This window comes from Trichechus manatus, unplaced genomic scaffold, assembly GCF_000243295.1.
Source record: "Trichechus manatus latirostris isolate Lorelei unplaced genomic scaffold, TriManLat1.0 scaffold00081, whole genome shotgun sequence".
Classification (NCBI taxonomy): Eukaryota; Metazoa; Chordata; class Mammalia; order Sirenia; family Trichechidae; genus Trichechus; species Trichechus manatus.
The window spans coordinates 1,882,301-1,896,335 of NW_004444017.1; the positions used below are offsets into that span (position 1 = coordinate 1,882,301).

At 43.5% G+C, this 14,035-nt stretch overlaps 1 protein-coding gene across 1 annotated transcript in view; it reads right to left on the bottom strand.

Moving 5' to 3' along the window:
• PRMT8 (protein arginine methyltransferase 8) overlaps positions 1-14,035 on the bottom strand; it is a 113,114-nt gene that overhangs the window by 54,709 nt on the left and 44,370 nt on the right. Inside the window, exon 2 of the mRNA XM_004381177.1 lies at positions 8,841-9,026. Coding sequence (XP_004381234.1) covers positions 8,841-9,026 — 186 coding nt within the window. The remainder of the gene's footprint in view (positions 1-8,840; positions 9,027-14,035) is intronic.

Sequence of the window (14,035 nt, forward strand, 5' to 3'; positions counted from 1 at the left end):
TGCCAAAAGAATGAACAAATCTATGTCTTAGAAGAAGTACAACCAGAATACTCCTTAGAAGCAAGGATAGGGAGACTATGTCTCACATACTTTGGACATGTTATCAGGAGGGACTAGTCCCTGGAGAAGGAAATCATGCTTGGTAAATTAGAGGGTCAGCGAAAAAGAGGAAGACCCTCAACAAGATGGACTGACACAGTGGCTGCAACAATGGGCTCAAGCATAACAACGACTGTGAGGATGGTGCAGAACTGGGCAGTGCTTTGTTCTGTCGTACAGTGGGTCGCTGTGAGTCAGACTCTATGGTCCCTAACAACAACAACAACAGCACTGGATAACTCAGACACACGCCAAATAGGTCAGGTTGTTTGACGGTGTTGCTCAAATTTTCTACATCTTTACTGATTTTCTGTGTATTTGTTTATCAATTATCAAGAGAAAAGTATTAAAATTGTTAAGTACGATCATGAGTTTGTCTATTTCTCCCTTTATTTCTGTAGGTTTTCCTTTATGTTTTTTGAAGCTCTTTGCACACATGTTGTGATCACTTCATAATGTGTCAACTTGGCCAAGCTGAATTACATTTTCCAGAATTCCCTTTTTTTTGCATGTTTCCGGTTAGGGTGGATAACAATGGAGATTCTTGAGAGATCTGGAAGGTGATAGGGAGGCAGCAGCCACTTTGTAGCACACATATTGTTGCTGACCTGCTGATTCATCTTGTTTGTGTGAAGCAGCAGCGGGGCCTGCAATTGCTCTACCTGCCCCTGGATCCTCCTTCAGCTTCTCTGACTCCTAGGCCAGGTCTGCGTGTTTAAATCCATGGCGAGGCATCTCAGGTCGGCAGGATAGCCTTACCACAAAGGTCAAAGGCAATAACAATGGACAGGGTTTTAGTCTCTCCTTGTATTGGTGTATTGGTTCCAGCTTGCTCCTGATCTCCCATTTTGTATCCATATTCCGTTCGTGACTACCAGCCCTGTGTACTTCAAGCTCCAGCCCCAGACAGAGAAAACAGCCTTATGCAATTGCATAAGCCAATTCTCTGTAACAAATTCTTTTACATATATGTATATGTGTATATAAAGAGCCCTGATGGTGCAGTGGTTAAGCGTTCAGCCTCTAACTGAAAGGTCAGCAGTTCTAACCTACCAGCTGCTCCTCTGCGGGAGAAAGACGTGGCAATCTGCTTCCATAGAGATTACAGCCTTGGAAACCTTATGGGGCAGTTCTACTCTGTCCTATAGGCTTGCTATGAGTCGGAATCAACTTGACGGCAATGGGTTTGGTTTGGGTTTGGATATGTATATGTGTGTGTGTGTGTGTGTGTACCAACAAAAAAACAAACCTATTGTCATTGAGTCGATTTCAACTCATAGAGACCATATGTATATATATGTATATTTGTGTATGTATACACACACACACACACATATATATATAACTACTATTGGTTCTGCTTCTCTGGTTGTTCCCTGAATAATACAGAATTTGGTAACAAAAGTGGTTCCAGAGGAAGAGAAGATAAGGATCAGTTCTCCGAATTGGTTCTGGGTTTTCTGGAATTGGTACTTTTAGAATTAAAGACACTAATGACTGTTTTTCTAGTGATAAAGAAGGTACTGGTAATCTATAACATGAAATGGCAAAAAAATAAATAACTTACTCAAATTATCACCTTTAGATACCTGTAATCGAGTACCTATAGAAAGTGGTGACAGTATTTGCTACCTTAGAACACTTTAGTCAAAATAAGGAGTATAATGGGGTTGATTGGTTACTTGTGCTGGAAAACTTGGGGAAAAAAATAATGGTCTCAGGGCTTTAAATTCCCAGCTCATGGTCTGCATAATGCACCCGGAAGTTTCTGTGCTGCCCTGTAAAAAACCCTTATCTCTTGTAGCTGCAGCTGAGATTTCTGAAAACTAAAACTAAAGTTTAATCCTGCAAGTACCTAAATTACAACGCAAATTGAATTCCCATCTACACAGAGTTTCTTTTGTTAAAGTTAGGGTGTTGCTTGGGAAGGAGTGGGAGCCTGAAAATTGACATGGGAACATATGGACAAATTCTGATGAAGCTGGGGACTTTGAACCTCTAAATTACACCAAGTCTTCTTTGCCAGTAGAAGCAGCCCTTCTTTGCCTGAAGAACTATATTGGCATCCCTTGAGGTAGTTGCCTGCAAGGTGCTGATAATTCTCCTTAGTACCTAGAATCACTACCCCCTCTTTGCTGCTAGCCCTGTAACTAGATTCAGATCTCAGAAAGCCCCCAAAGGATGAGGGACAACATGAGACTCATGGGATGATGCAATACGCACCAACAGAACTGCATGATATTTCCAATTCTTGTAGACAGAAACCTGAGAAATTTATGTGGAGATGGATATTAAAGGTGTGAGGTCAAGATGGATGAAATATAAACTTGGATCAAGCCAAATTGATTGATATAGACCCATGAAGCAGAGATTCCAGATTCAATGTTTTAGCTCAAGGGGCTTGGAATGGCTCTAACAGTTTGCTTGGTTGGTTATCTAAAACATAGACCCAAAGGTGACCTATGCTATATGAAATGAAATACCAGAACTTTCTTGGTATACTGAGAGGAAGACATCCAAAGACTTAGGGAGATTGGAATGTTCAAGTGGATTTGTCATGCAAGAGCTACTCACTACCCTATGAGGGTCCAGAGGACACAACTTTTACCACAGCTCTGAGAAATAAATTTATGAGACGAGCCCAACACCCTTGAAGAACTCTGAGGTCACTCTTCTCTGCAGGTCAGAAATTACCATGTGAACTGCTATGATCAAGCTGGGATCCCTAAATGCAATGAGAATAATGGGATCCCAGGGTGACAGGGGTCAAGTGGTAGCATTTAATCACTAAAGACAAGGTGAACATGGTTATCATAATCGACAGTGGAGCCAAAACAGTAACCAAAATAGTCTGACTTGTAGAAAAGACCTATGACATTGGCTAGTTGATCATGGTGTCTCTAGGAGAAACATATATGGGCAGTCTACTAAATTCATACTTGATCTGTATAAGGAGAAGAGTTCTAGGTCAAGTGAACAGAAGTCTGACTTGAATTACCACAACAGTCATGGCACCTCAATCAATTTTCAGACTTGAGCCAGTTTACAGGCCTAGAGCCCCTGTTAATCTTTCTCTCGAACTCCCCCAAAAAGACCTTCTGCCGTTTACCATAGTGATTTTGCACTGGGGGTCAAGGGAATAATCAGACTTTTCAAAGATTAATAGACACTGGCTCTGAACTGACACTAATTTATCCTGTAGATCAAAACATCACTGTGGTGTGCTAGTCTGTGTAGGGGCTTATGAAGGTCAGGTTATCAATGGAGTTTAGCTCAAGTCAGTCTCACAGTGGGACCTGTGGGTCCCCAAACCCACCGTGTCATTATTTCCCCAGTTCTTGGAAGTATAGTTGGAATAGACATACTCAGTAATAGGCAGAATTCCCACACTGGTTCCCTGAGTCATGGAGTAAAGGCTTTTATGGTTAGGAAAGACAAAATAGAAGCCACTAGAACTGTCTCTATCTGCAAAAATTGTGAACCAAAAGCAATACTATATTTCTGAAAGAATTAGAAAGATTATGACCCCCATTAAGGATTTGAAAGATGCAGGAGTGATGATTTCTACCACATCCCCATCCAACTTGCCTATTTGGCCTGTAAAGAAGACAGATGGATCTTGAAGAACGACAGTGGATTATTGTAAACTTAACGAGGTGGTGATTCCAATTGCAGCTGCTGTTTCAGATGTGGTTTTATTGCTTGAGCAAATCAACGCAGAGGGTTGCTTTTCTTTTTCTTATAAATTTTAGAAAATCCTAAACCTGTATTTCTTCAAAAAAATGTTTTGCTTCATTTTCTTTATCATCTCCTTTCAGAACTACAGTTATTCATATTTTTACCACTTGATTCTGTTCCACAAGTCATTGAAGTTCTGTTCATTATTTTCAATCTTTTTTCTCTATTTCAATTTGGATATCTATTGACTTTTCCCTAAATTCACAGATCTTTTCTTCTATGCACACCATCTGCTATTAAACCTGTCCAGTGAATATTTGATTTAGATATTGTATTTTTCAGTTGTAAAATTTCACCTACTATATACATCTTTTTCCTGGAGAGTTTTTAAAATAATATTTATCATAGTTATTTTAAAGTCTTTGTTTGATAATTCCAACATCTGGGTGTCTATGGATCTGTTTCTACTGACTAATTTTTCTCTTGACTATAGATCACATTCTCCTGTTTCTTCACATGTCTCGTAATATTTTATTCTATGCAACACGCTGTGTCTAAGAAATGGTAGTGTTTGAAGTAGATTTTTTCCCCCAAGAGGGAATGCCCTTTCCCTTGTTAAACAGCTAGAGCAATGGACTGGTCAGTTCAATCTAATCAGAAATTGACCAGGTTTGGAGAGGGGTTTTAGCTTTATCCCTCTGTCAGGGCATTGGAATACAAGCACTACAAATCTGAAAAGATTTTGGATTTCCTGTTCAGTTCAGCTACTATTTCCTGTGCTGCCGGAAACTGATGTGTTTGATCTTATTAGAAGTTAAGATGTGGGTTTGGCTACATTGATTTCACTTCTAGATTCAAATACTTTGAAGGCAAGCTCAAGCCTCGCCCTCCAGAAGATCCCTGGGACCAAACACCACAAGACTGCTAGACTGCAAAACAGCAAGACATCAAGATTATGAGACCATAAGACTGCAAACAGGTATACCCAGCACCAGGCACAGGGCATGGTGCACAGTTGGTTTTCAATAGGAAGACAGTACAGTATAGTGGTTAATAGCACAGATTCTGGAGCCAGCACCCCTGCATTCAAATCATAGTTCCACTGCTTTTCAGCTTTCTAATCCAGAACATCATTTATCTCTGTGCCTCAGTTTCCTTATCTAGAAAATGGGGTAGTAAGAGCTACAAAGGGTGATTGTTGTGATTAAATAAATATAGTAAGTGCTATAAAAGTGTTAGCTCTTGCATTTTGTGATAACTATGATCTTTTTCATCCATGCAAAGAACTAGTTGAGGGGGTTGAGGGGGTTAAGGTACAGAGACAAAATAATGACAAAAGTTTCTGAAATTTCTCAATCCTGGCAATAGTTACAGTATTGCTTTTGGTTTACAGTTTTTGCAGACAGGGGCAGTTCTAGGGCCTTTCGAGATGGATTGGCCTGGCACCTCTGGAGACTTTTTTTTTTTTTTTGCACTAAAAAGGAGCCCCCCAAATGCCCCCCTTTAGTTCATTGTCCTTTTATCACTTCTGTGACCCCCTTCCTCCCTTCCTTAGATCTCAGACCACAGGAGTTAGCGCTAATGGTGCGAATTCTGAGAGAACAGAAGTTGTGACTTGGCAAGGCTTCCAGACATCTTATTCCCCAAAACAGCCTATCAAAAAAAAAAAAAAAAACAACCTTTTTTCCCCTTCCTCCATCCGTCATTTAATCATCCCTGGGAGAATAGCCCAAAGAAATTCAGACAAGAACATGCCACTCTTTGTTGAAAACAATTCCCAGCCCCCAGCTGTGGATGACTTTGTCTCCCAGATTCCCTGCCTGTTAAACACATGACAGCACTTTGACTAATTGCTGGGAAATGAGGCCCTGAAGAATCTATTTCAAAAGAACCTGCAGCAAGATTGTCAAAAGAGGGGAGCTGGCCGGGAGTGGGACCAGAGCCCATGGCTTAGGAGGGTGGGAGCGCAGCCACATTGGCAAAGATTCTTCTCGTAGCTGAGGCACAAAGCCCAGTGCCAACTGTCAGAGATGCTGAGAATTTAGAGCTGGGATCTGGGAGGTCACGGAGCCCATCTCTCTTCTCAGCTCTGAGGCCTCAGTAAACACACATCTCCTCTGTCACTTCTGCTCCTGCTCAAGATTCCATTCTTCTGCAATGGAAGGCCATGGTCCTCCTCTCTTTAGGCCCTTGCCCTCTGTGGGTTGAGTATGGAGTCGTTTCTGGACGGAGCCGTGGGATGGGAAGAGCAGAAGTGTCCAGCATTGCCTTCTTTTGTGCTCTCCAGCCCGCAACAGCCTCTCCCCCAGCACCACACTTCCTGTTTGTATTTACAGACTAACCAAACTCAATCCATCCTGCACCATGTTTCCTAAACACTCACTGATCACTATTCATCAGCAAGCTGGCAGCACTGCCCTCCGGTGTGGGCATCTTGTTAATGATGGGGAGAAGACTGCCAAATGGCCAGCTCCACTCTGGGTGGTGAAATACGGGTCTTGCCCAGACAGAGAAGGCAAAGACATTACGAACATTCTGGCATGGAATGGAGATCCCTGGGCTTGATAATAAGAGATGAGCAGGCCTGCTCTCTGCAAAGAACAATGATAAGAGTCCATCCATGTCCCCTGCCACCTCCTTTCATGCCAGATGATCTCAGAGAAAGAAAACAGGATGAAGGGAAATCTCAGGGGTGGAGGAAGGCTAGCTAGCTACTCCTATATTAAAGGGTGTATGCATTTCACCAGAAGGCAGGGTCTAGAAATGGCCTATAGCTGCAGCAGGAGGGATTTAAGTTAGGTATGCAGAGATACTTCCCTTTAGAGGGGTTGCAAAGGACTCTTCTTGGACAGGTTACTAAGGAAAGAAATGTCTCTATGATCTGTAAATCCTTTAAGTCCTCTGCTCAGTCTGTACTGTTTATATGTGTGCCTATACAAGTTTGATTTTTCTATCAAATACACAAATTGTGGAATCTGGTCTAATATTTACCCAGTGACCTTTGGTGTCCTCTCCCAAGTGGAAATCATACCCTCTGGGTGCCCAGCCGTGGTGTTGACCAGTGATCACCTGAGTGACTAGATTAGCAGCCTTGTCAGCAAAGCTGTACACTCAGGTAATATGACGAGCCCTAGGCTGAAGTCTAGGGAAAGGGCTCTGTGCACTTCCCCCAGCCCCTACCCCAGTGGGGAGCAAGATCAAGGAAGGTACAATAGCTCACCTGCCAGTCCCAAGATGGAATTCAATCCACCAAGGGTAGCAGACTCAGCTGCCCAGACCCTCCTGGGACAGGACCCTCAGGACTGAACACAGGTACCACATGCTTCCCTGCAGACCCCAGGCCTAATGGTTTTATGTGGAGAGCAGTTCTCAGGGAGCTAAACCTTGGGCCTCCCTAGGGTAAATGAGGCTGGGCCCCTGAGTCTAGAAGTAACTGAGGGATCCTTCCTCCACCCTCTAACTCCATGTGGGGCTGCAAAGGAACCAGCAAAAACAAGTGAGTCGATGTGGTTCATAAAGTTTCCAGAAAGAAAGAAAGGAAGATGTGTTTAAAGGCCGTATGGCATGGTGGTTAGGAGTGAAGCCGGGACCAAAATATGAAGGTTAATTCCTAGCTCTGCCATTTATAAGTTATGTGACCTTGTTCGAAGGAACCAGCAGGGACAAATGAGGGATCTGATTCTTAAGGTTAAAGATCCTCGTCTGTAAAATGGCAACAGTAATAATGCCAACCTCATAGGGTTGGCCTGAGGAATAAATGAGTCAAGAATATCAAATGCTCTCCGGACACCCTTTTAACTCAGTACTGAAGTCTTTCCTGAGGTTCATCCTTCATCCAAAGATTAGGCAGGCCCATAAAACAAAACAAGACTAAATGGGCACACCAGCCCAGGGGCAAGGATGAGAAGGCAGGAGGGGACAGGAAAGCCAGTAACAAGGAATCCAAGGTCAAGACGGGGAGAATGTTGCAATGTCACGGGGGTGGCAACCAATGTCACAAAACAATATGTGCATTAATTGTTTAATGAGAAACTAATTTGCTCTACAAACATTCATTTAAAATACAATTATATATATATAATGCTTGAAACAGTAATGGCAGTATCACCATTTCAATACAGAAAGAGTTTAACGAAGGAGGAGCTTTGAGACTTGTCTTGAGAATGCATTTACATAGCAAGCAAACTTTTGTTCCTTTTTTTAAAAACACTTTCCTCATATTATTCTAGGTGAAGCGTTATCTATACTAGAAGTGTTTCCTTCATAGAGTTCTTATGAGGACTAAGTGAAATGATACGTGTAATGTGCTTAGAACAGTGTCTGGCATGTAGTAGGCACTCAGTAGATGTTGAGTTGTTTCTCTGGGGTAGCCTGAGACAGTGCTGGAGACCATAAAGGTGGTGAAAGTACCCCTGTGCCCCCGGATAGCCAGCAAGCCTCTTGTTAGGAAGCTCTGTTCTGTTGCATCATTAACATAAATCCTCCCTGCTTTGGTCTAAGACAAGCATTTAGACATAAGAATTTCCTGAAAATCAATCAAGGTGTCAGCTCTGGGCCAGGTTACCAAGCAAGCTTGCTGCATTGCTTCCCCTGGAGGCACTCACTGGTCTAAGATGCATCTAAGAGTTCATCCTTGCCTATAGACAGTGGACATCATGACCTCCAGAAGGTCCTTTCAGCCTCAGCAAAGCATTTGCACTCCTAGAGCAATGACCAAGTCCACACTGGTTTATCTGAGGTTATGGTCAGGAGGAGACATAGGTGCTGGAAGGTCAGGAGGAGACACAGGTGCTAGAATGTAAAACAAGTAAACCCTAAACACCCCTTGGTCGCTGGCTGTGTAATGCACAGACACATGCTTTCACCTACTCACCTGCTCCAGGCCTCATCCTGACCCCCTCCAAGAGGGGCCCACGGGATGGAGAGAGGGTCAGAGGCCTCAGGTCGCTGGAAGAACTCACTTTATGGTAATAAAGAGTTGACCACATTATGCTGCCTCAGAAAACCATGATGTAATAGCAGTGCCAAGTTTGCCCCCATTCAGCCAGCTCAGGAAGTTTTACCTCGTGGATCCCAAAGTGGGCATAAGAGTCGAAGTAATAATCTCTTGAGGTCATCTCTTCTGGGTTCAGCAGCTTGGACATCTTGCCCCGTCCTGGGCAGCTGGGTTGGGTGGACACATGATGGACACATTGCACAGGCTTGGGTGGGACAACAGGCTGTGGGGGCTGGGATGGGGGGCTGCTCACCTAGGGGAAGAGAGGAGGGCCGAGGTTAGCAGAGGTAACAAGATCCTGCCCTCTGAGATTTCACTCCCCTTTCCTCCCCCTCCCTGAGCCCAGCTCCAATCAGCCACAGCAGCTATTCCTGAAGCCCTTTCAAGCCCATCAAGTCAGACTGATGGCTGAGATTTGCAGAGGCAGCATGGTACTGAGGACCCACGCAGACCTGCATTCAACCCATTTTCATCTCCTACTGGGTGTGTGAACTGAACTGATCTAAACCTCAGTTTCTAGATCTATAAAACGGGAATAATAATACCTTTCTTCAGAGGCAAATGGTGAACACTTTATACAGGGAAAGATGCATAGCAAAGCATGGCATAACACACAGTGGCTAAGAGTATAGACTCCAGAGCCCAACTGCCTAGGCTTGAATCCCAGCTCTGCCATTTACTAGCTACATGATCTTGGGCAAAGTTAGTCACCTCTCGGTGGCTCAGTTTTCCCACCTCTAAAATGGGAATAAAATAGTCCTCACCTCCTAGAAGTTGTCCTGAGGATTAGGCAAGTTAGTATTTGTAAAATGCTTAGAAAAGAGACTGGTGTATAGGAAGGGTTTGTTAAACTAAAATAAATTACAAGTCACACCTGCATACTTACGAAGATCAGGCCTGTGGGCTCCTTCCTGCCCAACAGGCAGCATCTGGCTAAATTAGTGTGGGTCTCTTTGGTTCTGGTGTCCCACATCTGTTCTCTTGCCCTCCCACCTCCCTCAGTTTCTGATTCACATTTTACCCTGAACTTTAGCACTGTGAATGCTCAGCCTGGTGGCCGACCTCCTGCCTGAGCACTGTCAATTACTGCTGTTTATGGGCTCCCCAGTCCTGACATCCAGTCCAGCTCTAAAACCCACTGTCACTCCCCATCACCAACCGGCATCCTCCTCCACAGGCTAAAGGGAGAAAGGGAGAAGGAGAGGGATGCTTAGAGAGGTTAAGCCACTTGCCCTAAATCATGAGGCAAATCAGGGGCACAACTGCAACTTGTGCCCAGAAGCTCAAATCCCGCTGCAGAAGCATAGTTCTGCAGGAGCAGAGCCTCGTCTCCCTGGAGTGTAGGAAATCCAGACATACAAGGCACAGAAAAGTCTCAAAATGGGGCAGAATTTAAAAGAGCAAGAGAGAAGCAGCAATCCAGGAGCAGGTCCTCTGGGGCTGGGAATCAGGGCTCCTAGACCCTATTTTGGTTCTAGTAAAATTAAAATATATATTGAGAGGCAGATGACAAAGTGATTAAGAGTGCAAACCCTGAGGCCATTCTTCAAACCCAGCCCTGCCACTTGTTGGCTGTGTGACCTTGGGAAATCATTGTGTCTCGTTTCCCTCCTCTATAAGATACAGATCATAATAAAACCTACCTGATAGAGTTGTCATGAGGCTTGGATGACTTAGTATATGTAAAGAGTTTAGAACGCTGAGTGACACATAGTAAGTTGTCTATTTTTCTTCTTATTATTATTATTAGATTACATACATTGTGTTCCTGTTCTATGCCTAAATTTTCTCATCTGTGAGCTGGGTCAGCTCAGACTTACTATCTCCTTTCCAGCAAGGAAAACAAGGGGGCTCCTAGGACAGAGCAAGATCAAGAAGACCAAGTGATTCCATCTCCTCCATCATCCTATGAGCACGCCCCCCCACCCCACCCACCCCCGAGGCTGTCATGGGGCTGGGGCTGAAGGGGAGAGAGCTGGGGGGAGTGTGATGGTCCCATTTCCCTGGTATATCTAGGCTACTGCCTCTGGGAAATAAACAGACTTCCCAGTTTAGCAACATCAGATTTCAGGTCGGCTAGATCCCAGGCTGGCTGGCAGAGGCAAGTAGGGCTGCCTCATTAGAATGCAGCGGGTGTGCCCACCCTCGGCTTGGGATGTTGGTCACGGTCTCCAGGAGGCTAAAAATAGACTGTGTCAATTGCACACTCCTGTGCAGGCTGCAGAGTCACCTCTAAACCTGAAGAATGCTCCGTGGATGAAGCTGACCCCAATATTGATTCTATTTAAATATATTAAGCTGGTCTAGCCATCACGCACAGTCAAGGTGGCAGGAGCCACCAGCACCCCTTAGTTGCCATTCAACTCTGATTCCAAGTCCCCCTTCTCCATGAGGCTCCCTGAGAGTCTTTCCCCAACAGCCATCTTACAGAGTGTCTACCATGTGCCAGGCACTGCATTCATGAGGCAAAGAGCATAAACAGATGAATGGATTTGGTGGCTCATTGGCTTCAATAACCACAGGTAATGGTAATAAAGAGATGACTGTGGCCCAATCCCTGGTCCCAGTGGGCTCTCCGTCCAGCTAAGCCTCCTGCAGAGGGGACTGGTGGTGCAAACGGTTAATAGCTTCAGTTGCTATCCAAAAGGTTGGAGGTTCGAGTCCACCCAGAGCCACCTCTGAAGAAAGGCCTAGCTATTTGCTTCTGAAAAATCAGCCACTGAAAACCCTATGGAGCACAATTCTACTCTGACACACATGGGGTCACCATGAGTCGGAAATGACTCAATGGTACCTGGTTTTGGTTTATTGGCTTACAAGTGTGCCCTCTCCCAGGAGGCTGGAAGAAGGTAGGAAGCAGCAGTGACCATGATCCCTGGACATTCAGTTGCCTGGAATGTTGTTCTTAATTCCACAAATACTGCACAACTACCCTAGCAAGTCACCGTGTGTGTCCTATAAAAGAAACAAAGATGTGTAGGAACCCTGCCCTCAAGAACTCTGCCTCCTAGTAGGAGAATAAGACCCTTAAGCAGTCTGCTATATAATGGAGTGAGGCTTGCTCTGCAAGAGAAGTTCAAGGACAGGAGAATGCACTTCAATTAGGAGTCAGGAAACCCTGGGATAGCTGGGAGTTGGGGTGAGGTGGGGAGCTTTTTGGAATGGACTTTGGTAGGTGGAGATGCTGAGAAGGAATTCCAGTAGGAGGGGACAGTTTTAAGGAGCTTAAAGGAGCAGGAAAGCTGTGAGCTTGTTCGGGGACAGCTTGGCTGAGATAGTGGGAGATATAGTTGAATGGAAATTATGGCCAGGCTAAGAGATTATACCACCACTGTCAGTTTGTCATACTGTGGTGGCTTGCATATTGCTGTGATGCTGGAAGCTATGCCACAGGTATTTCAAATACCATCAGGGTCACCCATGGTGGACAGGTTTCAGCAAAACTTCCAGATTAAGACAGACTAGGAAGAAGGGCCTGGCAATCTACTTCTAAAAAAATTAGCCAGTGAAAATCTTATGAATAGCAGCAGAGCATTGTCTGATATAGTGCTGGAAGATGAGCCCCTCAGGTTGGAAGCAGTCAAAATACAACTGTGGAAGAGCTGCCTTTTCTGAATAGAGTCGACCTTAATGACGTAGATAGAGTAAAGCTTTTGGTACCTTCATTTGCTGATGTGGCACAACTCAAAATGAGAAGAAACACCTGCAAACATCCATTCATAATCGGAATGTGGAATGTATGAATTATGAATCTAGGAAAAATGGAAGTTGCCAAAAATGAAATGGAATGTTTGAAGATCAATATCCTAGGCATTAGTGAGCTGAAATGGACTTGTGTTGGCCATTGTGAATCAGATAATCACATGATCTACTATGCCGGGAATGACAAAATGAAGAGGAATGGTATCACATTCATCATCAAAAAGAACATTTCAAGATCTATCCTGAAGTACCATGCTGTCAGTGATAGGATAATATCCCTACACCTACAAGGAAGACCAATTAACACAACTATTATTCAAATTTACGCACCAACCTCTAATGCCAAAGATAAAGAAATTGAAGATTTTGACCAACTTCTGCAGTCTGAAATTGATCAAACATGAAATCAAGTTGCATTGAAAATTACTGGTGATTGGAATTCGAAAGTTAGAAACAAAGATGAATCAGTAGTTGGAAAATATGGCCTTGGTGGTAAAAATGACACTGGAGATCATATGATAGAATTTTGCAAGACCAGTGACTTATTCATTGCAAATACCTTTTTTCAACAACATAAATGGTGACTATACATGTAGACCTCACCAGATGGAATACAGAGGAATCAAATTGACTACATCTATGGAAAGAGACAATGGACAAGCTCAATACCATCAGTCAGAACAAGACCATGGGCCAACTGCAGAATAGACCATCAATTGCTCATAAGCAAGTTCAAGTTGAAGCTGAAGAAAATTAGAACAAGTCCACGAAAGCCAAAGTACAACCTACAGTATATCCCACCTGAATTTAGAAACCATTTCAAGAATAGATTTGATGCATTGAACACTAAGGACCGAAGACCAGATGAGTTATGGGATAACATCAAGGACATCATTCATGAAGAAAGCAAGAGGTCATTAAAAAGACAGGAAAGATAGAAAAGACCAAAATGGATGTCAGAAGAGACTCTGAAATTTGCTCTTAAACATAGAGCAGCTAAAGCAAAAGGAAGAAATGATGGTGTAAAAGAGCTGAACAGACTATTTCAAAGGGTGGCTTGAGAAGACAAAGTAAAGTACTATAATGAAATATGCAAAGACCTAGAGTTAGAAAACCAAAAAGGAAGAACATGCTCAGCATTTCTCAAGCTGAAAGAACTGAAGAAAAAATTCAAGCCTCAAGTTGCACTATTGATGGATTCTATGGGCAAAATATTGAATGATGCAAAAGAAGATGGAAGGAATACACAAAATCACTGTACAAAAAAGAATTGGTCAATGTTCATCCATTTCAGGAAGAAGCATGTGATCAAAAACCAATGGTATTGAAGGAAGAAATCCAAGCAGCACTGAAGGCATAGGCAAAAAACAAGACCCCATGAATTGAAGGAATACCAATTGAGATGTTTCAACAAATGGATGCAGAGTTGGAGGTGCTCATTCATCTATGCCAAGACATTTGGAAGACAGCTACCTGGCAACAGAGTGGAAAAGATCCATATTTGTGCCCATTCCAAAGAAAGATGATCCAACAAAATGTGGAAATCATCAAACAATATCA